Source organism: Nematostella vectensis, chromosome 3, assembly GCF_932526225.1.
Source record: "Nematostella vectensis chromosome 3, jaNemVect1.1, whole genome shotgun sequence".
Taxonomy (NCBI): Eukaryota; Metazoa; Cnidaria; class Anthozoa; order Actiniaria; family Edwardsiidae; genus Nematostella; species Nematostella vectensis.
In genome coordinates, this window is record NC_064036.1 from 5,222,643 (window position 1) to 5,249,996 (window position 27,354).

At 39.5% G+C, this 27,354-nt stretch overlaps 2 protein-coding genes across 13 annotated transcripts in view; one reads left to right on the top strand and one right to left on the bottom strand.

Annotated features, from left to right (window-relative positions):
• LOC5512766 (protocadherin Fat 4) overlaps positions 1–3,974 on the top strand; it is a 64,907-nt gene extending 60,933 nt beyond the window's left edge. For all 7 annotated transcript variants that reach the window (XM_048725486.1, XM_048725487.1, XM_048725481.1 and 4 more), the window contains 4 exons: positions 325–510; positions 593–658; positions 778–826; positions 2,578–3,974. In XM_048725486.1, coding sequence (XP_048581443.1) covers positions 325–510; positions 593–658; positions 778–826; positions 2,578–3,069 — 793 coding nt within the window. In that variant the 3' untranslated portion in view covers positions 3,070–3,974. The remainder of the gene's footprint in view (positions 1–324; positions 511–592; positions 659–777; positions 827–2,577) is intronic.
• The window catches only part of LOC5512789 (cadherin-23), a 57,514-nt gene continuing 33,980 nt past the window's right edge, over positions 3,821–27,354 (bottom strand). For 5 of the 6 annotated variants that reach the window (XM_048725490.1, XM_048725489.1, XM_048725494.1 and 2 more), the window contains 31 exons: positions 20,326–20,413; positions 19,768–19,895; positions 18,989–19,201; positions 18,622–18,756; positions 18,241–18,412; positions 17,762–17,862; positions 16,905–17,142; positions 16,429–16,691; positions 15,900–16,061; positions 15,191–15,368; positions 14,847–15,058; positions 14,263–14,436; positions 13,692–13,796; positions 13,360–13,471; positions 12,963–13,027; positions 12,662–12,877; positions 12,114–12,254; positions 11,429–11,547; positions 10,856–10,974; positions 10,379–10,519; positions 10,096–10,191; positions 9,976–10,022; positions 9,227–9,451; positions 8,859–8,947; positions 8,675–8,743; positions 8,085–8,156; positions 7,360–7,548; positions 6,749–6,826; positions 5,760–5,819; positions 5,387–5,546; positions 3,821–5,059 (listed from right to left, as the gene is read on the bottom strand). In XM_048725490.1, the coding sequence (XP_048581447.1) occupies positions 4,223–5,059; positions 5,387–5,546; positions 5,760–5,819; positions 6,749–6,826; positions 7,360–7,548; positions 8,085–8,156; positions 8,675–8,743; positions 8,859–8,947; positions 9,227–9,451; positions 9,976–10,022; positions 10,096–10,191; positions 10,379–10,519; positions 10,856–10,974; positions 11,429–11,547; positions 12,114–12,254; positions 12,662–12,877; positions 12,963–13,027; positions 13,360–13,471; positions 13,692–13,796; positions 14,263–14,436; positions 14,847–15,058; positions 15,191–15,368; positions 15,900–16,061; positions 16,429–16,691; positions 16,905–17,142; positions 17,762–17,862; positions 18,241–18,412; positions 18,622–18,756; positions 18,989–19,201; positions 19,768–19,895; positions 20,326–20,413 (5,004 nt within the window). In that variant the 3' untranslated portion in view covers positions 3,821–4,222. Of the gene's footprint in view, positions 5,060–5,386; positions 5,547–5,759; positions 5,820–6,748; positions 6,827–7,359; positions 7,549–8,084; positions 8,157–8,674; positions 8,744–8,858; positions 8,948–9,226; positions 9,452–9,975; positions 10,023–10,095; positions 10,192–10,378; positions 10,520–10,855; positions 10,975–11,428; positions 11,548–12,113; positions 12,255–12,661; positions 12,878–12,962; positions 13,028–13,359; positions 13,472–13,691; positions 13,797–14,262; positions 14,437–14,846; positions 15,059–15,190; positions 15,369–15,899; positions 16,062–16,428; positions 16,692–16,904; positions 17,143–17,761; positions 17,863–18,240; positions 18,413–18,621; positions 18,757–18,988; positions 19,202–19,767; positions 19,896–20,325; positions 20,414–27,354 lie in introns of those variants that run through there. The other variant, XM_048725491.1, reaches the window with a different exon arrangement.

Genomic DNA, 27,354 nt, shown 5'->3' on the forward strand with positions numbered 1-27,354 from the left:
TTACAGTCAACTAGGAACGTGTCTCAACAAGTCTAAGCGTCGGGATTCTCACTTGTGATTCGTCAGAAGTTGTTCCACATATATTTCGTATTCGCAGATATAAAGATCGCGCTGTATATGGCGGTCCAGTTCTCTCAATCAAAACCAGCAAAACACACCCGTATTGTGTAACGTTAGAGAACAACAGTAAGGCGGGGTTCATCTTCCTGCCTGTGAAACGTTTACAAATATACCCGAAATAAGAAAACAAAACTGTACGCCTACTCCAAGCACCCAAAGTTATCATGGGCATTCCTTACATACTGACATCGTCATTTCTTTTAGTGCTTTTAAAGCGAGTGAAGGCAGCCCGAAGTACGTAAAATGGCAGCTGACAGGACAGGGGGAGCCACCAGTGACGAGCGCGCGGACAGCTGATGAAGAGGAGTTGTCGCCTGTCGTGATCGCACTTATCTTCTTGTCCGTCCTCGTGGGAGTCGCCGGAATTGCCATGATTCTCATCCTTTGCAAGTATGTAGTTTGTAACAAAAAATATTCGTGTAAATATTTATTATTAAGTGCTTTTTAAGGAAGTGTTTCCATCTTGTTTCAGAAAAAGAAGGGATGAAAGACTTCCAAGAAAACATTCCCGCGTAACATTCAACGATAAACCACTCTAGTGAGTATATTATATAAAATCAGAAGGGTAGCCCTAAAACTTCAAAAGTGGTATTAAAAATATTGATACTAGAAAAAAAAAATACGCTAGGCTGATTGTGCAATATCGTCTTATTGTAGTATTGACCCTGTGAGCTCAAGCGGCGGTGGAAGAGCAGATCCCGCACAGGTACAGTTGACGCATTTGTTGACTACTGTATTACAATTACTGTGTCTTGAGTGATCTTATCTGAGACTTAGGTATCACTACCTTGGACTATTGCATACTTTAAAACGGGTAATGTTAGCACGACCATTTTATGGGCTACTTTGCGTATTGACTGGTCGAATATAGCAAGGGAAGGGTGTTTCAAGGGAACATACAGTACACCAATTTATGGGTAAGCAAGAAACTAATTGCAACATAATTGTTTTCCACGTTGATTAATAATAGTTAATGCTCTCGTTAAAAGACTAGAAGTACCAAATAAAAATCCCGTCAGTGGAATATACCGGTCTTTGACTGATTCTATTAGTAAGCGCACGCTACCGTGGTCGCCAACACGTTTTAAGAAAATTAGCCAATCAGCTTGGGAAAATCACTTTTTCATTGACATGAACTTAATTGGCATATTCAAAGTTTCTCTAGAGTTGGCTTATTTCACGAAACTCTAAAGGTGGCGATTTTATTGTCTATGTCTTGCTGTTTGATTTTTATAGGGGTAACGTATCGTTCGCTTGAATTTGTTCGCAAATGTAGAAAATACATTTCTACCATATTATGATCAACATTTTAATCAGAATAACCATAAATTCCAATTTTTAACTCAACATTTATATAAAATGCCTATAATATTGCTGAATTATTGTGCACAGCGATTGGAAGCTGGTATCGACAACTTAACCACTGTCGAGCTTGAGAGCCAAGATACGCGCCTGTGAGGCAGCAAATGGCTGATGAACCATAAATATCAATACACAGTGGAATCATGATAACGAACTCTGATAACTTGATAAACTCCTTGATAACTCCCTACTGACTCGAACCGACGTCGAGCTAGATACCTATTTTCACTCATGTCATCTCGGATAAGTAGCCACTATCTCGTGTTTTTTTTTTTGCGTTTCCCTTGAGGGTTCGAGTTCACAAGGCTCCAATAGAAATGTAAAGGAAAATGTAAAAAATGTAAACGTGTGCATTTTTATAGCGCAAGTATCTATGCAGGAAGGATCACTTGCGCTTTACATTCAACTTTCAACCCTTCAGGGTTGAAAATAATCTGAAAAAAATCCCGGTCTACTTTGCAAAAGCAAAGCCCCATCGCAGCTTTCGGCGATGGGTTTTTTAAGGGCAACAACGCCCTTGTTTTATCACGACTCGGTCAATACCAGGAAAATAACATTCAAAATTTTGAACAATGAATAAATATTGTAAATAAATATATATTCAATGAACAATTTTGTACTTTTTATATAAATAAAACTTTCAGATATAATAACATTGAGGCTGGACCTTAAAATTGTTATAAATAAAACAAAAGGAATAAAAATAAACGCATAAAAAAGTAAACCGTTTACGAGAAAGTGTTGTAACTTGCAAATATAAATGATTTGTGAATACCCTCCCGCAAGTAGAAGGAGGTAAAAGAGTAGGTTCCTCTTTATTGAGAGCACTCTTAATTAGAATCTATGGCTACCTATCGTTTGGATTGTGTTCTACTTATTTATGACATTCTCCATCCAAATTCTGATTTCAGTGTTAGTTTGACAGAAAACGGACAATTAATACCAAAGAGAAAAAGCAATCAAACACATCTATCCTTATTAGATGATAATATTTTTTACATATTATTTTCCAAAATAAATTGCACGCTTGTGATGGAAGATACGTCTTGCTCTCAAATAGTAAGAACATGTTCTCATATAATTTCTCAATCTTAGGAGGCCCAGGAAGTAATTGTCCACATGGACGAAGAGACCTCATCAAACGGCTCCAACGATACCCACGTCCCAGTGGACCCGACCGTCCTGAACTACATCAACAATGCGTACGCGAACAGCAACAACGAATCAGACACGGACTCGGAGACATATATAAACCCAGACACTGGGGAAATTACGCATTTCGCCACCTTTTTCCCCCCGCCGCCCCCGAACGTTCCTCCCCCACCAATTCCGGAATCCGACGAAGAATCGAATGGCGATCTGGGTACCGAAAACACGTACATGCCATCCGATCAGTTTGATGTAGATTACGAAGTGTTTAGTCCGGCCCCGATAGGTAACCGAGCCGTTTCGCCGACACACTCGACGGCAGACAGCACGGCCCAGCTCGTAGATCCGACAACATTCCGAGAAACGATACTCCACGACCAATACTTTGCATTCAATGGAAGGTTGCCGAGCAACCAGGATAAGACTACGGAGCTGTGAGGGGAAGCAAACAATAAATCCATTTCGTGGTTACTGTTGTTTACAAACGGTCACCACTGTGCACAGTTTCTTTTATCACAAGCTTATCAGAAATGAGCAACATTATAAAGTCTTAGTTACGAGAAGAGAAAATGACAAAGTTTTATTTTTGTTAGAAAAAAGGAAACAAACAATTAACATATTTTAAAAAGACTTGGCACGAAGCCCCCCCTCAATAATCCTTTGACAAGCAGCATAAACTAAAGTAGAGTTCAAACACGGCAGACTAACGACATGCTCAAAATAAAGCTTGGGGCAAAAAAATAAATACGCCACTAAAATTGTTTCAGAAAGACCAACTTGTTGGTTCCTTTAAATTTAGTGAAACCTGCTGGCGATGTTAGTGCAATTTGACCAGTCCATAGTCACGTGACCAACAATCACAAAATGAGCAGACTAGGAATGGCAAAGGCAAAGGCTTAATTAACCCATTTTGTGAACGGAGGCAATTCAGCCCCTTCTATACTACATTATTACATGATTCAAACCTTTTCCTTTATTTCGCTAAAATACCTATGAATAATTTACAATCTTAAATAACGGGGAGGGCTTGATGTATCAGCAGGGAAAAAGTGATATAACACAGGCTGTTTTACGGCGAACTGCCTTCGTTCTCGGTATTTGACCCTTACCTATATGCTACTTTATACAGAACGCGATCTTTTTTTTTAATGCATAGAATAAAATAGAGAACGAGGATAACAACATAGAATTGTGCTCACGAGATTTTATTATTTTGTTATTCTTTTCAATCACAATATTGTTTTATAGTGTGTAGGAATAATGCACAGCTAGAGAGAAAGCAATTTTTAACACACACATTATCATTTATAAAGATATTTTAATAAAGTGTTTTTAAGCAAAAAGTTTGTTTTGTGCTTTAGGTAAACTGCATAGTTTACAGCTAAGTTATGGTTGGGTTAGTCGGAAGCAAATGAAGAATATAGTAATATCCCGATTTTCACTAAAAGCGTTCAGGTATACAATTATGCATACATATTCAAACAAATAATGTACACAATTTTAAATTGCAAAATTTTCTTATTTTCTTGCGATTGTGTGATTATTGCGAGATAATTGCGAGAGTTATTATTTTAGTGCATCGATAAAAGTTTTAAATATACATAATCTGGGTTGCGTTGCTCGGAAAGTCATTGTCAGTATCATCGCTTTTGTAAGCACCTACAGGATTCTCCTCAACATCAGGGGTAACGACGTACACGGTAGTGTTGTCATCATCAGAGGGGGGATATGTTGATTCGTCATCACTGAGACCCCCTAAATGCCACACCTCACCCCCCAGGATATCACTTTCATTAGAATCCGAGTCATAATCAGACTCACACTCTTCGACCAGCGGTTCGAGCATACGAGACCTTCCGGGTCGCCTTCCGATCCTCCGAGGCGGCGCCGGAGGAGCGCAGGAGGTTTTTGTCTTGAACGCCACCAAAGAAGCTGACGCTGTAGTGTTTGCCGAGTTACAAAGATGAACTGGTGCAGAAGACCAACCGTCGTCCGAGCTTTCAGAGCTGTCCCGACCGATGAGGTGCAGGGACGAAGATGATTTCGATAAGTTATCTGAAATACTCAACTGTCGCGACATCGAGTAATTCCCGGGAGAATTGCTATTCACGCCCGAGGAAGTACCGACTTCATCCCACATGGCTTCCGATGTTGATAAAAATTTAGGAATGTGCATTTCCCTTTTCACGACTTTCATTCCGGCTTTCTCATCGCGCGGATCGAGATCTAAATTCTCCTTCAGGTCAAACCTTACCTTTGGAGAGCCCCGCTGGTGGGAGTGATCGTGGTATCTTGGGCTTCCTCGAATGTTAGCTCTCGTCTTGCCTGGCGACCGCTTCAGCACGGACCTTGTGGCGGGAGTAGGAACGCTGACAGGAGACAGGGTCTGTGGAGTGCTCGAGATGGCAAGTGTCATATCCTGCAATTCCTAAAACAATAATAAATAATTATTTGATGAGGTTTTAGGGCCATCTGGAAGAATCAACGTCGAGACAAGAGGAATTAGGCGAGGCCGAAGGCCGAGACTTTTGGGTGATGATTTTGAGATGCCTGAAATAGTAAAGATCGGGTTACACTTGCCAAAATCTTTATTTCAATAACAGTGTTAATATTTCACCATTTTAAATGATTTATCAAAACAAACACAGAGTACAAGTTTATTTTGTCAATGGGAAATAGAGGTCAGCGAAGCCTACATATTTAAAAGTTGCGATATCCTTATTATGATGCAATATTTGTAAAGCTGCAAACTAACATTAGCAGTTTTGGTTGTTGATCCCTCAGCAGTCGCTGGTTGTGTTACTGGTGTGGTTTTGATATGTGTTACACTGCCATCAATTCTTTGCATCACATTCCCATTGGCCGTCTTCATTTGTTTTGGCGATTTCCCTTCTGAGTTCACATCATACTTTGTCCTAAAAAGGAGAAGATCTATTTTGTCTGTTCTGACTGCAGCGATTCGTACAACCATAGCAACAACAACAACAAAAAAACAGTCGATAAATAGTTGATAAAAACGTTTGAATGAGAAAAAAAACATTATTTACATGGTTAACACAAAGGCTCAGTTTGTTAAGATTACGGCGACGTCACAAGATTATGTTTAGTATATTAATTGTTATATTTACTGTGTTCGTGACGATGCATGGGACTCAATATATGCTCCTATAGCAGGGATGTTAATAGAACTGAAACACAAGTCACACGTTACTATTAGCATGGTTAGCATTATTAATACTTAAAAAAGAATTTCGATTTGACTAGAAGACGAGGTCACGATCACATGAGGTCTGGACAACATAGGATATAGCCAACCCAGTCTTAGCCTCGTCTTTCAACGCAAAACCGCGCTATAAAAGGGATAGGGACGCCCCCTTCTCACACCTCGAGAAGTTTGAAAATTTCATAATAAAATTTCATAATAAAACTCTGAATGCGTCCTTTAAAACCCAGATAACTTCCTCACCTTTCTCAACTTAATGCTTCTTTCTACCTTTGCTAGTTTATATGAAATCAAATATTCGCTTTCGATAAGAAAATCCGATACGTCTTTACAGCTCGACGGCTGAGCGACAACTCAAGGTGTCGCTGCCCTGGGCACGCTCCTTTTATAGCGCGGTTTCGCGTTAAAGCATAATGCGTGCGCAACCGCCATGTTTGAATACTCTATTTTTATTTATACACATACTATATTAGTAGTTATATCATTTCTAGAATCATTTAACATTAGCCAGAAACCAGTTCTTAGTAATTCTCAGTAAGGGAAAGGAATTCTACGAGCCGACGCCGTTATCAGGGGGAGGGCAGGTGATGAGGGGGGGGGGGGGAGTGGAGGAAAGAGAGGAGGGAGAGGGGAGAGGGGAGAGGGGAGAGGGGAGAGGGGAGAGGGGAGAGGGGAGAGGGGAGAGGGGAGAGGGGAGAGGGGAGAGGGGAGAGGGGAGAGGGGAGAGGGGAGAGGGGAGAGGGGAGAGGGGAGAGGGGAGAGGGGAGAGGGGAGAGAAGTGGAATACTTACTACCAGGCGAGGCTGTAGCAGGAGGAGTGGAGGAAGGGGGGAAAAGGAGGGAGAAGGAGGGGGGGGGGGGGAGAAGTGTGTAGATAGAAATGGGAATACTTACTACCAGGCGACGCCGTTACTGGAACCTGAAAACTCGGTGGTCAACTGACCGTCTGGTTCAAAGGACTTGCCATCCCTCCTAAGCAAAAAAGCAGAATCATCAATATCTTCTACAGCAAACAAAATTCTCACCACCACGTGCCACCACAACGATGCCACCATCATCCCTTCACCCGACCTTAACGGTAATCATCATCACTAACAAGAGCAGCATTAGCAATGACCTTATCGTCGTCACCATAACAATTTACATCGTCTAAATCGCCATCATTATCTGAACCATGAACATCAACATGATCCTAAACTACCTTACTGTCATCTCTAACTATATAAACATTATGGTAAACATGTCATCATTAACCTCATCATCATCATAATCATCATCACCAACAACCTTACCGATCATAACAATCAACATCAACATCATTTATTAACGTCATAATCGACATAATTTTTAACTATGTAGCCATTTTATATACCATGATCACGATGATCATCATTATCATTATCATCATCATCACCGTTATTGTCATAAATGTAATCATTACGATGATGATAATTTTGATCATCGGCACCAAGAAAGTCTTCATCTTCTTCATCATGCAAACATACCTATATTTTGCACAGCACATGAAACAAATGCAGATTATCCCGCCTATCCCTATCAGCACGGCTATCACCATGATGGCAATCATGGACGGCTCAACCTCTTGCCCCTCGCTAGCTCCTTGTCTTTTCGGCGTACTCAGATGCCACTTGGAATACTGATCATCTATCAAGCCCTTCTTCTCCTTGAAGATACTGAAACACGTTTAAAAGGGCTTGTGATTTCTTCTGTGAGAAGGTATATATCATGATATCATAGTCTAAATTATTATTAGTCTTTTATATATCCTATTATGCAACTACACTAGTAAATCGCGCGCTCTGATTGGTCAAGGGTCCATGAGTTATTAGAAGACACACGCACACGCTTGGTGTCAGCATGCGCGCACGCTGCCCCAAACAGAATAGTAACGCCTAAAAAACCATTTTGATTATTCTATAAAAACAAACAGATCTCATCTATTTTTGTGCGTCTGTCCTCTATTGTCTGTCCTCTATTGTCTGTCCTCTATTGTCTGTCCTCTATTGTCTGTCCTCTATTGTCTGTCCTCTATTTAATGAACAGAAGACGCCACAGCAAATTATGAGCAACAGTCAAGCAACTCGACTGCGTCTCTCATTTTTTTTTGTTACGCACCTATTAACTGACGCACACAAAAATAAGATATATTTGCTAATTAAAGCGCATACCCCCTACCCCTAAGCTTATCCCAAAATATCAAGTGTCTCACCGAGCGATATCGTCCTGGTTCAGGAGAGATAACGTTCCATTCGTGACGACCTTCATGACGATAACGGATGATCTTTAATAAAGTGATTGTTAATACTAGATCAATTGTCGTATTTCATCGTCATAAATTCATTAAATATAATAAAGTCATAATCATCAAGTCATCATCATCGTCATCATCAACAGGACTATTTATTTTCTTATAATCAGCATCGTTATATTGGTCATCGTAATAATATACATAAAGACATCATTATCAATCAGCACGAAATACAACGTCACTAGCGACATCTAGTCATGAGCTATACCAAGGCCGTAACGGACATCGAAAACTGGGGGGGGGGGGGGGGGGGCACGATACAAGAAGAGACATAAAGAAATCTGATCGGCGTAGCCAGACCCCTCCTGGGCATTTGCATATAATAAAAAAAAAAAAACATGGGGCACGGAACCCCTGGTCTCTATAGGCGTTTAGCAACTCTCTTCCGAACGTTAAAATTAGTCATCGTTATCACAGTGCCCGCCATCCATCATTAGCATTGTTTCTGTTGCTTTTCTTTGGTTAGCATATATTACCTTTGTTATACATACCGTGGGTCGCTTGCAGGTGAGGTAATGTTGCTTATAATAACTGTTCCTCCTGTTATATTTCCAAGAATGCTGCGAAGAGATAAAAACAGTTGAATAACACGATAACAACTTTAATGGAAAATATAATTAATTAAATGGAACTTTAAGCAAATAACTTGTTCAAATGAGGGACGCGTCGACTCACCGTTCTAACTCATTTTTCTTTTCCATTATAAACTCAGGGGGCACACCAGCTATTACTCTAACATTGTCATCTTCGGTAAACTGCAGTATCTATAAAGAAACAGTATTCAAAATTGAGATAGTGAAAACCCTCAAGTTCATACCACATCATTTGACTGGCTTTTATACAGTAAGGGAAGGAGAGCGTCTGAACTACTGTTTTAATTCTTTCTGCGAATGTTTTAATCTATGTACAGCGCTTCTCTAAAACTTGTTCTTTTTTTTTTTTTGTTCGGATGTTGTAGCCGTGCTGCTACTTCGACATTCTATCATTCATTCCACGCTGTCTTCAGTTCTAGGGCTGTCAGAGAATACATACGAGGTACCCACCACAACATTCGCGGTCTTAGTGGAGTTGTTGTAAGGAAACTTCCCCTCATTATCACTTGCCATGACTTCAAGAGTATAGCGCTTCGTAGCCTCGTTCACATGGATGCTTGCCAGGTTCAAAGAGACATGCCCTGTTCGCGGGTTTAATAGCAATGCGCGAGATGGGCTTTGGTTAGTTTCACGGTAGATGACAGGCCCGCTTGCAAAGCTGTCTTTATCTATGGCCTGTAAAAATGATGAAAATTAACAAAATATGCTATTATTTATACGAAACTTTAGTTGGACTTATAGAGCTACAAGTAAAGTAGTAAAATCTGATATGTGTGGAATGTTTGTTCTAACTAATCACACGGAAAATATTAGAACAATCAAATGATTCGTACTCTATAAGTAGGCCGGAGGCAAACCTGAGGAAGGACAAAGATTGGCCAGCAGCTAGAACGTTAAAACCCGGTTATCCCCATACTAGTCTGATAGGACTAGTATTTTGTTTTGCCTCGTTCTCTAATACGCTCTATAGTCGCCTCAATTGTTGCAAACGATGCCAAGCATAAATTTGTCAGAGTACTAGACAGCCATCGTTATCGCAAGTGAGGCCAAAGCACGAACCACCTATCCCTTGTCTTGCAAAAGTAGTTCCTCGGAATACCCCTGACTACTGTTTGACTCACGGGATAACATCAAGAAGCCGCATCAACCAGACAAATCAGCTAGTTAGTCATTCCCAGTAAGTAAACATAATTACGCACCTTTACCGCCAAGATGGCTCCTCCAGTGTAATCTTTGTAGACAAATCCTGTGGTAAACAAAAACGAAAGGTTTTAGAGATGAGTAATAAATAAGCTCTCAGTTAAATGCGGCCGCCTTACCTCCTACGAACACATCTTTTATAAACACTGGCTGATTATCATTCGCGTCATTTACTTTAACGGTCACAATCGCCTCATCAGATTTCGATGTCAACACTAAACATTAAAAAGCAAAGCATGACTCTAAAACACGTCCTGTATTCATAAAAAAAACATTATTTTACACATTCATTTATAGTAATTGAGGCCACTATACTTAAAATACACTTTAAAACTGTTTTTTTAAAAACATCTTTGCTCTGCTTTTCCTGTTTGTTGAATATTTGTGGCGTAGTCATCGTACCCTGTCGTCTGGCTCTTGCTAGCGGACTCGACGGGTCTATATTGAAGGATCTCACGGTGAGAGTGTACACGGACTTGTACTCAAAGTCCAGGGGCTTGGCAATGGTGAGGTCACCCGTCATAGGATGAAGAAGAAAATTGCCTGAAATATTTTAAAAAAATCACAGATAATGGTCACCTATCATCGTCATCATCATCATCATAATTATCATGATTATCATCGTCATCGTCATCATCATCTTCATCATCAAAGCCATTACCGCCATTTTCAATGCCATCATTTCCAAAAGGCATAACCATCAACATCGCAATCGTTCATGATTGTACCTACCATACCATTTATCACCACCATCATCAGCAGCCTTAGTTTTACCACTCAGTTAAAAGTTAGTTAAAAACAACAGTATCATAAACGCAGGCCCTTTATCACAATCTACAGGGCTTAAAAAATAACGAGGGCAGAGACGTGATTACTCACCATCTTCGTTTCCAAGGGTAATCTGATAGGTTATGACAGCGTTGGATCCCTCGTCTTTATCCTCGGCGTGGACACGGGCAATGACATCACCTATAGCTGAAGATTCACTTGCTGAGAACCTAAAAATACGCATAAAAATATATTCAAGTACGAAATTAAACTGACGTTTGAAAACACTTGATAAGTCCCTATTATCATTATAAGGCCATTATGGTCACAATATGACTTCATGGCGTCGAGCATGGAACGAAAAACCAGCATCGCAGAGACGAAAATCAGTCAAATGAGTATCGGCCAGTTTGACCAGGTCCTAGACGACTTGAGAAAGGCAATTAAAAATAAAGTTATAACTAAATAAAGTCAGAATTTTAAAGCGATTCAAGCAGAGTTATTCGCTATTAAATATACATATTATTATTTTAATCATGGCACTAAACACTTCCTTACACCATACGATTTAGGTAGAAGACGGTCTTTAAAGGCAAAATGAACACTTATTGTTGCTGAAGAGAATTTTAGACGCCTGAATAAAGGCTGTACATACTGATGGACATGTTTCTTTCTGATACATACGTGTAGTTGATTTGTGGAAATCTTGGGGCGTTGTCGTTAACATCATCCACAAAAACAGTGAGAACAGCCTGGCTTCGGTTCCGATTTGGCCAATAAAGGTCCCGCACTTCAACTGTTAGCTAAACACCAATAAGTGAACTTCAACTGTTAGGTAAACACCAATAAGTGAACTTCAACTGTTAGCTAAACACCAATAAGTGAACTTCAACTGTTAGGTAAACACCAATAAGTGAACTTCAAATGTTAGCTAAACACCAATAAGTGATACCAAAAAGTGATACCAATAAGTGACACCAATTAGCCAATTAGCATGCGATTCACGGATTTGGCACGGATAGTATAGCCAGGAGGCTTCCGTTGGCTAATAAAGTCAATTTAAATCAATACGTTTCTTGCATTCTTATTGGATTACTTCCTAAAACAGTCAACGATGACCAAGGTAGCGCGCATCGTATTGTATCGTTGTTATGATATATATGTTGATACTGATGTTGAAATTAATGCTGCTGTAGTCGTCTTTTTGCTGTTGTCGTTGTTGTAAATAAGTATAACCGATATTCTATCTAATAAACTCCCGATAATTTAGGTTCTGTTCTCCCAAGCAGAGACAAATCGAAAAATACCCCGATTGCACTTTCATTCTTACAAATCGCAGTTGCTCCATTAGTATAAACTTGACACTTACGTTATAACTAGCAATGCGCTCTCTGTCGATTTCAGATTGGGTAGTTATATCTCCGCTCTCGGGGTCCATCAGAAACCGATACGACTCAAGACTGCTCTTTTCGTGGATTATCCGATACACAAGATGGGACTTGCCGGAATCCTGGATTAGGGGAGATCGGCATACATTATACATTAATCAATTTTTTGAGGTAAATTTAAAACTTCACTTAAAGGCACATAATCATTGGATCAAGTCGATCTTTTAGAAAATGAGCCGAATCCAGCCCTTATTTAAATAAATATACAATGTCTTATGCATTTTGGTTTTATCCATTTTTGGGAGCTAAGCCTTTAAATGGCCAGTTCAATTTTTGGAGCCAATTTCCACTTGACAAAGGCTGGTTCCGCTAGCGTTGGATTTGCTATAAAACGGTTAGCAAACTTTACTTTTAGAAAACGAATCATTTTAGCCATAACCATTTCAGAAGCTAAGCTAAATGGGCTACCCTACGCTCGTATGTAGGTAGAGTTGGGCGCAGCGAGCATGCATAATACTGACTCACGTACCGTATCAGGGTCAGATGCGTTCAGATTGATAACTAGAGTCCCTACAGGGGTCCCCTCCGTAACATGTGCGTAGTACGTTCGACGACTAAAGGAGGGCGGGAAGTCATTTACATCGTCCACTACCACGTGATACATGCGCTTACTGCGCAAGCGTGGACGTGCTAGAGTGTTCTCTGCGATTATGGTCAGGTTATAGGAAGACTCCTGTTCTCGGTCCTGGTGACAAAAACTTTAATTAACGACAATGGTCAAGTTATTTTTCTTCTTTTTAACGCACAAAGCGTTTTTGTTTTTAACTTACAAAGGTTTTTAGTGTATAGATGGCTCCACTCCTGTTGTCGACCCTAAAAAAGCTTGATGCATTTCCTGATAGGGAAACAGAATAAAGTCGCGATCTAAATCTTGTTTCGATTAATGGATAGATGCTCACAACTTAAAAGCACGAGATAAAACTAAAGGCATGGCCATAGTAATTTAGAATAGGTAGGGGTAGGGTAGATTAGGGGTAGGGTGTACGAATTGAGAATTTTTTTTTGTATTTGGCTATGTAATCTTAATTTGAGAACGAAAAAAAAGAAACACTTTGAAAGCATCATTTTGGAAATTGTGTACAGTGAAGAGCCCCACCAACAAGCGCTGGGTTACAATATGGAACTTCTACGGTTAATTGCAGGGGTAAAGGAAGGGTTGCTACCCACCTGATATGTAATAAAACACTTCGGCATTAACGCCCTCGTCTCCATCCGTGGCGGAAATCTGACCGACGCTTGTGCCAACAGGTGTATTTTCAGCGACATGGAGAGCAGTAAGCTGAATTAAAACAAATGTGGTGTTCCAACTTTATTGGGTGTGACGGGACTAGATATTAACTGCTTGGCCTTTTAGGGACCAATATCAACTGCACCTAAGCAGCTGTTGAGCAGGCCAGCCGCGCGCGGTCGCTCTTAAAACTAATAAGAATGCATAATTTGTTACCGCCCGCGCCGGCTATGAAAAATAATAAAATCATCAGACTTTATTTGTCTTCTACCTTTGAAAGTTGCGGCTGATTGTCATTAACGTCTATTACTGTGATATCCACTTCGCCGTAGTCGGAGTATGGGAGGGACTGCCTGTCTTGCACAAGCACAAATAGCTGCAAAAATAAACAAGACCACCTTTTTACAGATGTGTTTGCGGTAACGAGGAACTTTCTAAGTTGTAGTACACTTTAGTCGGGCTTTTGATGTAATTCAAGTGTTGACGCGTGAAGCCCTGTGAAAAGAGGGCCACTATTGCTGGTGAGACGCTTGCCCAGCAAAGTTGGCGCTATTTCGTATACCATGATTTGCTTGCCAGCATTTCCTTTGTCATGTGTGTCATGAGATCGCTAGAAAAGGCTGAAGTTGGCCCGATTGCACAGGGCCCAACGAGTTGACACAGCACACGCCTGCAATTGAACTTTATCCATCAAAATTTACGGTATCTAAATATCTATGAATATTAAAACACCAGAGTAGTCGACATCCAAACTATAGAATATCTTGCCGAGCTGCATTGAAGATGTCTTAATAAAATGCTATATATATTTTATATTATTGTTTAAGAATATATAAGCGTACCTTATATTGAGCGGTAGACTCACGATCAAGTTGTTCCACAACACTTAGCACCCCTGTCGAACTGTTCAGCTGAAATCTCCCATCACCCCCCGCGAGAATAGTATATAGGAGCTGGTCATGACTGTCCGCATCGGTAGCGTTGATAGAGGCGACCATGTCCCCTTTGCTTGCATTCTTAGGTAGAGATAACATAGGTTATCGTTGTTAATGAACAATGTGGTCATAGGAAAATACGAACCAAGCATAAATATAAACAATCCTTGGATCCAATACTTCAACTGATAAAAACTATTTATGTACTCTTGGAAAAAAGTACAACTGTACGTAAGTCGCAGGTGTGTGACACAATAGTTTGATAGTAAGTTTTGAGTCCTACAACTCATCGGCGTCCACAGGGGGCGACATCCAACCCAACATATTTCGACTGAAATTATAGAAAAAAAATTGTGGAGGATAAAAAATCGCGCTGTATGTATACATATTTTGCCGACCTTACACCCCTCTTCAGGTTGGTGCCCTCCCCCTCTCTCCTCTTCCCTTCTTTTCGGAAAATCCTGGATCTGCCATTGCAACTATATACTTACTTCGTAAACACTGACGACCATGTGTCTTGGGTAGATCTTTGGAGCATTTTGATTGACAGGGAACACAAAGACAGACACCCGCAAACTCGCTGTGTGCTGTGCCCGACCATGATCCTTACACGTGACCACAAAAGAGATGTTCTGATTGACTGCATCTTTAGCTGGCTTCACCAATGTCAAAGTTCCTGACATAGCTTCGACAGCAAAAATATCTAGAAGCAAAATGATGTCATTTGCTAAAAACGTACGAGACATCCATCTATTTTCATCAACTAACGCGCAAATGTATAGAATTAAAAGACAGCGTCCATGTAATAAAAATTTTCATTTTCGGTATAGCTTACCTGTGTTGTTTTGTGTAATTTTGTATTCCAGCTTCGCATTTTCCTCCTTATCCTTGTCCGAAGCTTGCAGTTGTCCGATCACAGACCCTACTGCAGTATCCTCATGTATCGCCAACTGGATGCTGTCCGAGGGGAAGACTGGTGGGTTGTCATTAACATCGAGCACATTGACAACAACCTTATAAACACATCAGAAAAAAGGTTTCAACCAAATATTTTTTTTCAACTATTTTCTTAAGGTGATGTGGATAATGGTAAATCAATCCCTTAAACCGAAAACGTCGAGTTTCCGGGTTTGAGGGCGAATAATGTTCATTATATTTCAAGGTAGCAAACCATCAGCGAGCAGGTTTTTTCCCTCAAGCCATGGTATGTAACATTTATTTCATAATATGCTATACTACACTGCATTTCGATGCATTTTAATTGCTTTGAAAGAGGGATGAGAAATTTTTTTCAGTAAATATTAATAGCGGGGAGATGACACCCTTACTGACCAGGAGCAGTTTACAAGAAATTCAGTCAAGAGTTATCGGTTCATAATATCTGACTGTTGTAAAGGTTTTTTAGGAGTTAGTGGCTGGTTAACAGTTTCGATACCGATAACTCTTATCTTGCTTTCGAAAAACTCGGCTTAGGTGTACAGGATTTACAAGTTTTCTCATAGAGCCCTTTTTCATTAGATCAAGCATTTCCCTATACAACGTACCTCAGCTTGCGAAGAGAGACGAGCGTCCCCATCATCCGTAGCGTTCACGTAAAACCTGTAGATCTCTTTAGCCTCACGGTCGAGTTTTTCCGCCGTTTTTATTTCACCGCTTATGCCATCGATGGAGAAATATCCCATATCACCATGCAAAGAGTAAGTCATCTGCAAATAACATAATAGAGAGTGTAGCCAGTTCATTTTACTATAGGGTATCACTTAACTTTACCGAAGTTAACCTGATGGTTTTGTACAACGCCAGAATACCATGAACCTATTTAGGGAAACAAAGATAGGCCTGCAGTAGAGAGGTAACACAGAAAGAAATACTTTGAGCTAGCTCCGAGATGAAATAGAATGTTATAGTCCTTGTTAGATTGGAGCTCAATCTTATCGAGATCGGGAAACATAGTGTGATGTGATGACTTCAAGAACATTGTGAAATTATTTTAATACTATATTAAAATATAGTATTAAAGCGTCAATAAATGATGATCAGTAAGTACAGACTCCCTCGACATTGATGGATTACCTTGGAATTAATCATGACATCTGGGTCCTTAGCCTCCACTTTTGTTACCATGGTACCCACTCTTTCATTCTCTGTGACATTTGCCTCGTATACCAAGGACGTGAACACTGGGGGTTGATCATTGGCATCCGTTACATGCACATGTACAGCAACAAACGCCTCTAGTCTAGGTCTGCCATAGTCTCTGGCGGAAACATTAATTTTGTATGACATCACAGCCTCGTAGTCAAGGTTACCAACCAGTCTGATGACGCCAGTTGACTCTGTGGATAATAGTGTAGATCTTTTACTCTAATCTAACCTAAGTGATAAAAGTGTATAGTACATAAGAACTGTTAAACATAGAGCTAAGATCAAGTTAAACACTCGAGACGGATTACAGTAGATCAATGTAGCAATCAAGTGCTGACAACACCAACTACTAGTAGTCTCAGAACCAGGAAAGCCAAAAAGAGCGTTGGGATCACTTTCTTTACCTTGAACGACAAATTTTCCTTCATCACCGCTGACAATCGAGTACTGAATCTTCGCATTTTCGTCACTGTCTGCATCTGTGGCAGTCACCTGCAGTATCCCTTGGCCTCCAGGCGTCCTTTCCGACACGTTCACAGGGTAAGCTAATTGACTGAACTCTGGCGCGTTGTCATTGACGTCGATGATTGTTATTACAACAAGGGTTGTATTGGAAAGGGCAGGCACTCCATTATCAGTTGCCTAATAAAAAAAAGTTAAAAAAAAACTAAATTGGTATGGGAGTGTATAGACACTTAAAAGGAGGTACATTCGCAGTTTAGGGGACTGGCGCTAAGTGATCACGTGACAGTGGCCTTTCTGGGTGGCAAATTCAAGCAAAAATAAACTGGGAAATGACTGAACCCGTCACACCAGAAAACGACGAAAAAATAAAATAATAAATTTTAATAAAATTTAAATACAAATTAAACCTTTCTGAACAAAGTTATTTATGGTTTTATTTGTAAATCGCTAAATAAATTGCTTTTTGTTGCTGTTATTTTGCCGCTAAAAGCCTGAGCGCGCGCTAGTTTGCCACCCAAAAAGTCACGTGATTTCTTAGCGCAAGTCCCCTATTAAACGAAAAGGAAAACAAATGGCAAAAAATGGACCACCGTACTCTCAGTCACGGTAGTCAATTTATAACTTCATAAAAAAACAATACCTTAAACTGATATTCAAACCTTACTTGTATTATTAAATGCTAAGGCAAAACTTCATAAAAAACAATACCTTAAACTGCTATTCAAACTTTACTTTTACTTAAAAATGGCAAAGCAAACGAAAAATCAGTAATCTTCATTTTTTTTTCCATTTTCACCTTGACGGATATATTGTAATATGAAGCCGTCTCATGATCCAAGGACTGGTTGACAATGATGATTCCTGTATTTCCGTCAATTCTAAACGGCAGCGAATGGCCTAGAAACAACAATATGATACAAACAATACTTTTTGTTTATTCTGCAGGGGCTTATTGACAAAGGAAAAAATCAGCTTGGCAACTCGTGACAAAAAATCAGATAGTCATTAGATTGGCAGCGAAGACCCAGTAACGTGCAAAAAATGTTTATGAGTTGACCATTGGTGTGTTGATGAGAGGGACATAAATCTATACTTATTTGGGCGGAGTTGACTTTTCTTTGTAGTTGAAATTGTGCCTTGTGGGAAATTTCCTCTAGACTATGATTGCAGAATGTCTTTTTTATTGCCCCCCTCGTTTTTGGAAATAGTCTATTACTCTCCATCGCATCGCTTCGCACTAGTAAAATGTCGATAGAATAATACACAACGACTTACCAGCATGGTTGATAGAATAGGAGAGCCGCGCGTTGATGCCCCAGTCCTTATCTTCAGCGGTCACCTTACCAACAGTATGCGCGAGTTGCGCGTCTTCTTTGACGGTAAATGAGTACACGGTTTCGCTAAATATCGGAGAGTTATCATTGATGTCATCAACCAGAACGTGGACCTAATCAACAGAAGCATTACTTGGAATTGCATTTGTTTTCGGTACCAGAGCTTCAATTGCTTCAGATGGAAATTTTTTCGATTTTCAATTTGGGGGTTTTGATTGGGTTGATTATGATACTTTTACCCCCAAAATTGGGGCAAAACTATAGTTAACTACGCAACAATGTTAACAAATCCCCTAAGCCATCTAGTCCATCAGAAACTCACCGTCGCTGATGACGTCATTGTAGGATTTCCATGGTCAGCGGCTTCTACCAGAAGTGAGTATACAGCTTTTCCGTTATTGTCTATTTTTAGCAGAGGTCTCTCTCGGTCAAATAGATTAGACCATGTCAATGCACCCTGTAGATCCAAATAAATAAGCTTAACTTTGAAATAATGACGTTTTCAAATTAATTTGTAACGATAGACTGTTTTCCAAAAGCAATTTGATCGGGCAAAGTTCTGGAAAAATATAAGCAGGGCCCGTTTTTTATTCATTATTTTTTTTTACTGCAAATAACCATTATTAAGGGCCATGCCTTTATTACGGCTACATTAATAACTTATCGACATTATATGGAACACAACGTACCGTGGCGTTATCAATGTTAAATACATCATCTATGTTTCCGCCAAGAATCCGGTAGCTGATCACGGCATTCGACCCTAGGTCTTGGTCAGTAGCACTGACCCCAGCCATCACGTGACCCGTTGTTTCGGTGATATTGACGTAATACACGGATTGGGTGAAACGAGGTCTGTTATCGTTCATATCCAGTAAAAACACCAAGATAGTAAGCTCGCCCTATCAACCAGGTAATCCACACATAAACAAAAGGAATACCAGCAAGCGTGAATGTATCACATATATATTTTACTCACGCATTTTAGGCTAAGTTCAAACGTATTATCAATGAGCCGTTTTAAATGCAAATACATGCAAATAAATCAAGTCCATTGTTTCATCTTCATTTGCAAACATTTGCATTTGACTAGGATCATGGAAAATTACGTTTAAACTTAGCCTTAAAGTACAATTTAGTCTTCAGAGCTGGAAATTTCTCATGAATAAGTTGATTTCTGGACTTTTCTTTCATTTAATCCCTTTAATCTCTTACCCGAGTTTTACCAAAAAGACTGCTTCTATGCCTAGATATTCCAATTACGACTGAATTTTGGAACTAGATGAACCGTTTTTTATTACCAGCCGTGTCCTTGTGTTTATTGAATTCCCAGCCTTGCCAATAACAACATAAAGCACCTAAAGCCAGTATGTTAAAAAAATACTAGAATAAACACTAAAAAGTACTAATCTTTTACTGATTTCCTCTTTATCAACTGCTACTACATGAAATCGGTGAGTCCTCTCACCGTTCTTCCACCCTCGTCCATGGCCGTCACTGTCAAATTGAAGAAGTCTTTCGTCTCTCGATCAAGGTTCTCTGGAGTCGTGTAGATGTTCCCAGACTGAGCAGATATGAAGAACTTACCATTTCCTCCTAGAAAACAATGTATTAATCCGGTAGGCTTCTAAAGCTCATTAAGGAATCACACTCAGCATCTTTATATTTTTTATTTTTTAATTTTTTAATTTTTTCTTTCTATCTATCTTTCTATCTCTCTCTCTCTCTCTCTCTCTTTCTTTTTTTTCTTTCATTCTTTCTTAATTCTTTCTCTCTTCCCATCGTACACATTTTTTCTTCACAAAACTCATGTCGATAGGGTTTTTAAAAGAGATAGCCTTCTACCTTCTACCCTGCTAGCAGAGCTTTCTACCTGTTTGTTTCTATCAGTTCACTTACTGTGCCGCGAGTCTGTTCTTTCGCGTTGTGTGTTGACACAAACAAAACAAAACGCAAAAGACTCGCGGCACGGATAAGTGAACTGATAGAAACAAACAGGAAGAAAGCTCTGCTAGCAGGGATCTACCTTTCAGCGAGTATGTGATACGGGCGTTAGGTCCCTCATCAGGGTCATAGGCTTGGACCTCGAGGACTTTGGTCCCTCCTGAAACATTCTGAAAATAAATAGGGATTAGGAAGGGATTTGTGTAATAACCGTTTCTGTTTCAAAAGCGTCCCAATAGTGCTTCTCGAACAGGTTAAAGATGAACAATTATTACATTAGGACCCCGCTAACTCGAACTCGGCTAAGTCGAATTCCCCGCTAACTCGAACTTAGTTGGATTTCCCTTGGATTTGGACCTTATTTTCAGTCATTTTTACTCGGCTAACTCGAATTCCCCGCTAACTCGAACTGTTTTTTTTTCCTTGGCCTAATTTATTAACCCCTATAACTCGAACTTTGCTCTCATGACGTTCAACAAATCACGGAAATGGTATCTGTTATCTGATTATTACCCAATACAACTGTAATAACTAAGGACCGATCACGTATCATTAGCGGATTCACTACTGTAAGATGCGGCGTCTTAAGTGTCCGTTAGTGTCAACATAAAGCCAAAATTTCATCTTCGTTTAAGTGGTCTTGAAATAAACTTATTAGCCATCTATTGTGTCTCACTTCTCTCGTGGGAGTTTTTTTTTCTTCTCATAACAATAGAGTATCCCAGTCCGGATGGATAAACAGCAATTTGTGTGGGTTAGAGAATTAGAGAACAGGATCGCTCATTTGAGGGAGAAATGTAGATATTATAGTTGATAACGGTCCAGTCCATCCTACCGTTTCTAACCTTAAGGCTATCGACCTGATATTTTCACCCCCAACACCACAACTAAAACGCAGTAGATGGACCAGGGCGTCATAAGAGCGACAAAGGCGTTTTATCGTACATCAGTTGTCCGTATTTACATAGACGCGCTGGAGTAGGGCAAACCTGCACCGAACATTTCAGTGCTTGATGCCATGACAATCCTTACGGGGGCATGGAAGAAAGTGACGACTGAAACAATCGAAATTGTTTCAAGAAGGCAGGCATTTGCGAAGAAGCGCAAATGAATGCTGTTCATGACATCAAAGCACTGACAGAGGAAATAGAGTCACTACGACAAAACTTCCCGGAAACTGTAACAGAGGATGTGACTTCTGAAGACGTTGTCTCTACAGATGACAGGCTGGTAACCTCTAGGATAAATAAGTTTTGAATTTTTCTAAAGTTTCTATTCGAGTGATTACGATATAATTCCATGTTATCTAGGCGGATTGAGTGATTGTTTCAACAATAAAACTATGTTCATGTTGTATTACGTCATTGGGGATTTTTTTTGCCGACCCGGGTAACTCGAACCCCCGAACTGATTTTTTCTTCCCTTCAGAGTTCGAGTTAGCGGGCTTCTACTGTATATTGATACATAAATTAGTAATATGCAAATCTCTATGTTACATAGTTTTAAGTAAAATATTCACCAATTTCAATATTTACAATTTTCATGATTGAATGGGTGGTCTTGACTATTCAAAATTGATTTATCTTATTTTGAATTGATTTATCTTTATACAACTGAATAAAAAATGCGGCAAAACGAATTTGGATTTTGTTCGTATAAAAAGCAGCTGGTAGGAACATTTTTTTTCTTTATTACTTTTTCTTTCTTTATTATTATATATTTTTTTGGAACAGATCAGAAACTGGTCCATAAAATTATGCAGTTTTCATAAAGAAAAAAAATTCCCTTCTTTCGGATGATTTGATTTTATCCCGGTCAATTTGAGTCCAGTTTATATTTAACTCTCCGTAATTGAAGCGCAGTTACTGTTGTTGATGTAGCTAGCGTGACGTCCAAGCGCGTGATCCAAGCGTGACTTCCACTTGGGTGGTCTTCAACGTTTACAGCATTCATTATGTCGGCGCCAAAAAGTACAAAAGTATACGTTTACTGTTTGAAAACTTAGCAATAACTAAGCGCTAAATCGGTATAGAAACGTTTTAGAAATGCATATTATTGCTATTTCCTTGCGTATTGCATAAAAACTTGCAAGCGTCTAAAACCAGAAACCAGACAAGGGATTCTAATCAGACATTAGTCTAGGATCCACACAAATTACACAAGTTGCTATAAATAATTCAGGAAACCATATTTATTTAGTGCCTTTTCATCGATTCTAGCTGGTTTTACCCGTTAAAAAGGTATTTTTTTTGTTTTTAAAGTACCCCCCCCCCCCCCCTTCCTGACCGTTTTTAAGTTCTGATTAGGTTCTGATGGATTCGGTTCTAGGATCACCGCGGTCATAGAAATGTGCAAGCGTCTAAAACCAGAAACCACTGACAAGGGATTTAATCAGACATTAGGCTAGGATCCACACAAATTACAGAAGTTGCAATTAATAATTCGGGAAACCATATTTTTTTTATATAATGCCTTTTCATCGATTCTAGCTTATTTTACTCGTTAAAAAGGTATTTTTTTAACTCATTACTCTTTGCAGCTACTGGCAATTTCCATCATACTTCTGGAAGCTCTTGTCAATTTCCTTTTCATTGAATGGGAAATCTTTACTTTGTATAAATGGTAATTACCATAAATGTATTATTTGAATTTGTAAAAGTATCATTTTCAATTTCTTGTCTGGGAGCTCATGACTTTTCAGTGGAAATTATCATTTTGCTGTCTTGATTTTTTTTTCACAAGGAAAAGCATTTTTGAATTGTCTGGGAGCTCTTAAATTGGTAGGCTGAATTTGAATAAGTGGCTATTTACAGATCATATTTTCTGAGAGCTCTTGATTTTTTTTAAGTATGTCGATTCTGTTTTATCTTCTGGCCTCCTTGACTATCATCAAATTCGTTAATCTCATTTTTATTGTTTAGAGGTAATCTGAATCTTATAAATGGTCATTCTAAATAACAAGTCTGTCTGGGTGATCTTGAATTCTTTACACGTGGTAATTCTCATTTCATTATATTATATACTAGTGGGTACCCTTGAAACATTCACGTTTATAATTCATAACGGAGATTAGAGCCACTATCTGATCTGAAAGAAAAAAACGGTTACATCATTTAATTTATACCTCTGTGTTTTCAATAGATCAAGTTTAATTACAAATCATCGTTATTTTATTCTAAAGAAATTTAAAAATTCTACGCTAAAAAAAACTACGCCCAAAATATTTCCTCCACTTTTCTCTGCCTTTTTGGGGGCCCTGTGTTCAGAGTGTTTGGCGGGAAATTCATGTGAGTTTGCACGTCCTACATTCAAGTCAAATGCAATCAAAGTTTTTCCAACACGTTTGAATGGGCATTGAAAAGCACGAATACTTGCTTTATCGGCCCGGTCTTGGTAGTATTTTTGGTGGTGGGTTCCATACTATTTTCTCTGAAATGTGATGCGAAGGTGGTATGTGGCTTTATATATGATCGGCTAAGCTTGAGATTTGTTTTAATTATCGTACTATATAAAGTCATATTTACGAAGAAAACATGGACCGACAGGATATCAGAACTGAATCTAACAGCAAATGGAAGTTGAAAGTGGTCAAGAATCAGTTTTCATTCTATAGTTAGTAGTATTTAATCGATACTATTGTGGCAGTTTTAGAACCTCTTGATTGTTTACAAAATGCGTGCGCTTGGTGTCGTGCAAGACGCAAACAAAAGTCTTCAAAAAGTGATATCCTGTCAACATTCTGCTTTTTTTCGCCGTAACATTAACTGTGATTTGAAAACCACGAAGTTCTTGACGTCAATGGTACTTTTGGCTGTCAGTTAGAAACACCATTTGGGTCTCTGCGGAGAACTCCAAAATGGCGCGTTTGCAAGTGCTTTCTCTCGCTAAGAAAAATCGTTGAATGGCAGGTTCTCTTTGCCTTACCATTTCAAAGTGGAAACCATTTCCTATCCGGTACTCCCTATTAGCTAGGGATTGTGATTCGTGTAGCTCTCGAGTTTTTAGTTCCTCTTTTTCTCCGTGAAAGATGGCACACACTTTTTCCTTAGCGTATTAGATATAAGATATGTAACAATTTACATCTGATAAATGACAATTGTCATTTCACTGTAATGTGTACTGAGTAATGTTATTCCCATTTCACCGTTAGAGTGCTCAAGACCTTTTTTACAAGTGGCGAGCTACAATTAATTGTCTTAATAAAGTGATTTACTTTTGATAAATAGCAAAAATTATTTCATTGACTAGGTCACCTAGTCGGCTCTTGACTTTTTCACAAATGGCGATTTTCATTTTTTTTCGGATTGCTCTTGACTTGTGGCTATTCTAATCTCACTGTCTGGGTGTTTTTGACTTTTTACAAGTGGCGATTCTTATTTCATTGAGTGTTGATGAATTTGTACAAGCGGCGATTCTCATTTGATTATACATTTATATTTGATTCAATTACAATTGTTATTTTTACTGTTTGGGTGATCTTGACTTTTTACAAGTGGCAGTTCTCATGAACTCTGATCTGAACTCTCGATTAAAGAGACCATAAACTACCGGATTGGATGCTGCGGTCAGAAAGATCAAATAGTCAAAGATCATGTGCGACCACCTTGGCAGATAGACACTTGAGAAGTGCAACACTGCTATCATAAACATGGGAACCCAGAGGATCAAAAAGCAGATAAGGATAGCTAAAACTGTCTTTGTAATCTTGACCTCGCTCACACCTTGTTTAGAGGCAGGAGCCCTTGTGCAACTGCCGAGTGTTCCTTGCGCAAGACTAGGCGCGACCGACATTACGTGATTCCTGACCTTGTAATAGCAAACTGGGATCGTCACCATAGGAACGAAGATGAAGGCAATGTATGCAGGAAGCATAACTGTACAGGACCCGAAATGATCCCAGGACCCGAAATGATCCCAGGACCCGAAATGATCCCCAAAAGTCCCCCAAATGATCCTGGGACCCGAAACGATACAGAGGAGTCCCCGAAATTAACCCCAAGGAATTGCGGTAATGGACAAAGGGAAAGCAGAAGAAATACTTGCAATTCTTGAAGCATAATTAAGGGTTAACAGCGACTCAATTTCTAAACAACGCGACTTAAAAATATTAAATTCCAATACAATACTTCTATTTATTACATTGCCCGGCGTTAAACACATAAACAGAGTCCAAAACAAATACACAACTTTCAATTGCTACTGAAAGGAATACAGTATAAACATAGCACAGCTTTGCTCAGATCAACCAAACTCTCGACCTTCCATCACACTCTAAACATTTTGCGGTTCCGACACATGACTCTCATTTCCGGTAAACATCACCCCTAAAAATTAATATTCATTTGACAACCAAACATGTATTTCACCACGAAATTCTTGTTTACACGAGCGAATATTTACCGACACATTATATTTAGGCAGCCGGTTTGGCCGAGAAGATGGAACGACAAAAGCACACTGAGTAATACACTCGAACAACCAACCCATCTACTACCGATGCAAAATATTAAGAGGATGTGGCATTTGTTGAAAGCAATATTATGTGAGTTTTGAATTTCCTCATGTAGTCGTGCGTACACCCCGGCATGATAGGATAGGTCTTTCATTCGCCGAATAAAAACATGCAAAAAATAACCTTAACCCATTTCGCTTACTATGAAAAGCAGCATGTCCTATCCTTTCTTTTTGGCTTTTTATGTAAAAATGATTTATCCACACCGTGTTCTTCAAATTACTATCACAGGAATTGTTAGTTGACCCCAATTTCTGACTCAACCACTGTATTTCCCCCGCTGTCGTATATTAATATCTTAATACTATAGTTTTAGTTAATGTAAATTTCCTTTTAATAACATAAATAAAGCTAAATGTTTCAAATGTTTTTAAAACTGAAAGCCAATCCTTACACATTCCTTTTGTTGTCCATTACTGCAATTCCTTGGGGTTCATTTCGGGGACTCTTGGGGATCGTTTCGGGTCCCGGGATCAGTTGGGGAACTTTTGGGGATCGTTTCGGGTCCTGGGATCCTTTCGGGTCCTGGGATCATTTCGGGTCCTGTACATAACCCTTTTTTTTTGAAGAACTGAGCTCGGAAAACGCGGCGAACAAAAGAAATGCGGTCCAAACGTATACCGAACGCCAAAGTGATAAAGCAAGCCCCCCCCCCCTTACAAGAACGCTGATAAGGATCGATACCACAAGGGTCGATGCGGTAGTCCTCCGGGCTGTGAACAGAACCGCGTAGAAGCTTGGTTTCACGACCTTCAGATAACGACTTGCAGCGGTCAGCATCGTGAGAATAAAACTTAAGCCTTGACAAGACACAAGCGCAGTTCCTTGAACCGAACATAGCATGTCGCCAAATGGCCAGCTGCTTGTCAAAGTCGCCCCAATCGATGGCGGTAGAATAAGCAACGATACAATGAGGTCCGATATGGCCAGTGCCAGTATGAAAAAATGGGAGACTGTCCGTAGCGCTTGATTACGATAGACTGCCACACACACGAACACGTTGCCAGTCACAGCGCACAAGTCGATGGCGATAAATAGAAGAGATTCTAACGCGACAGCTGTTACTGAGCGTTCTTACGTCTTCCTAATCCAGTTCTCCAAATCCCTCATATTCGTAGCATCCATGGTGTTCCAAGAGTGGCTGGCCAACACAAAGCCTGACGTGTCTCCAAAAGTGCCTGCTTGCCGTTAAAAATCGAAAACCTATACAAAACAAAGCAAAGTCCTCTCTTTTGATAATACCATTGAGGTTGGTCTTTAAACCGATTGCCTTTCTTTGTGATGTATGAGTGGAAAATACAAATATTGTGAAAGCTTTCTGGACTTGAAACAGCTCGTATAAGTTTACGGTTATACTTTTGCCATTCTAATTGCACTCCGTTACAATTATAAAATTCCTTTTCTACTAACCGAACAGAATCAGGGATATATGAAAGCAATCAAAGTGTACATCAAATTGATTAGCATTGAGTCGATTTAAAATGTCTTTGCGTCTACCGACACTAATGTCATGCAAATAAGCTTGCAACGATTCACCTTGTTCAGTCTTCACTGAAGAAATCTTTGTCAAAGACGAAAATTGGGCAGAGTACTAGGTTT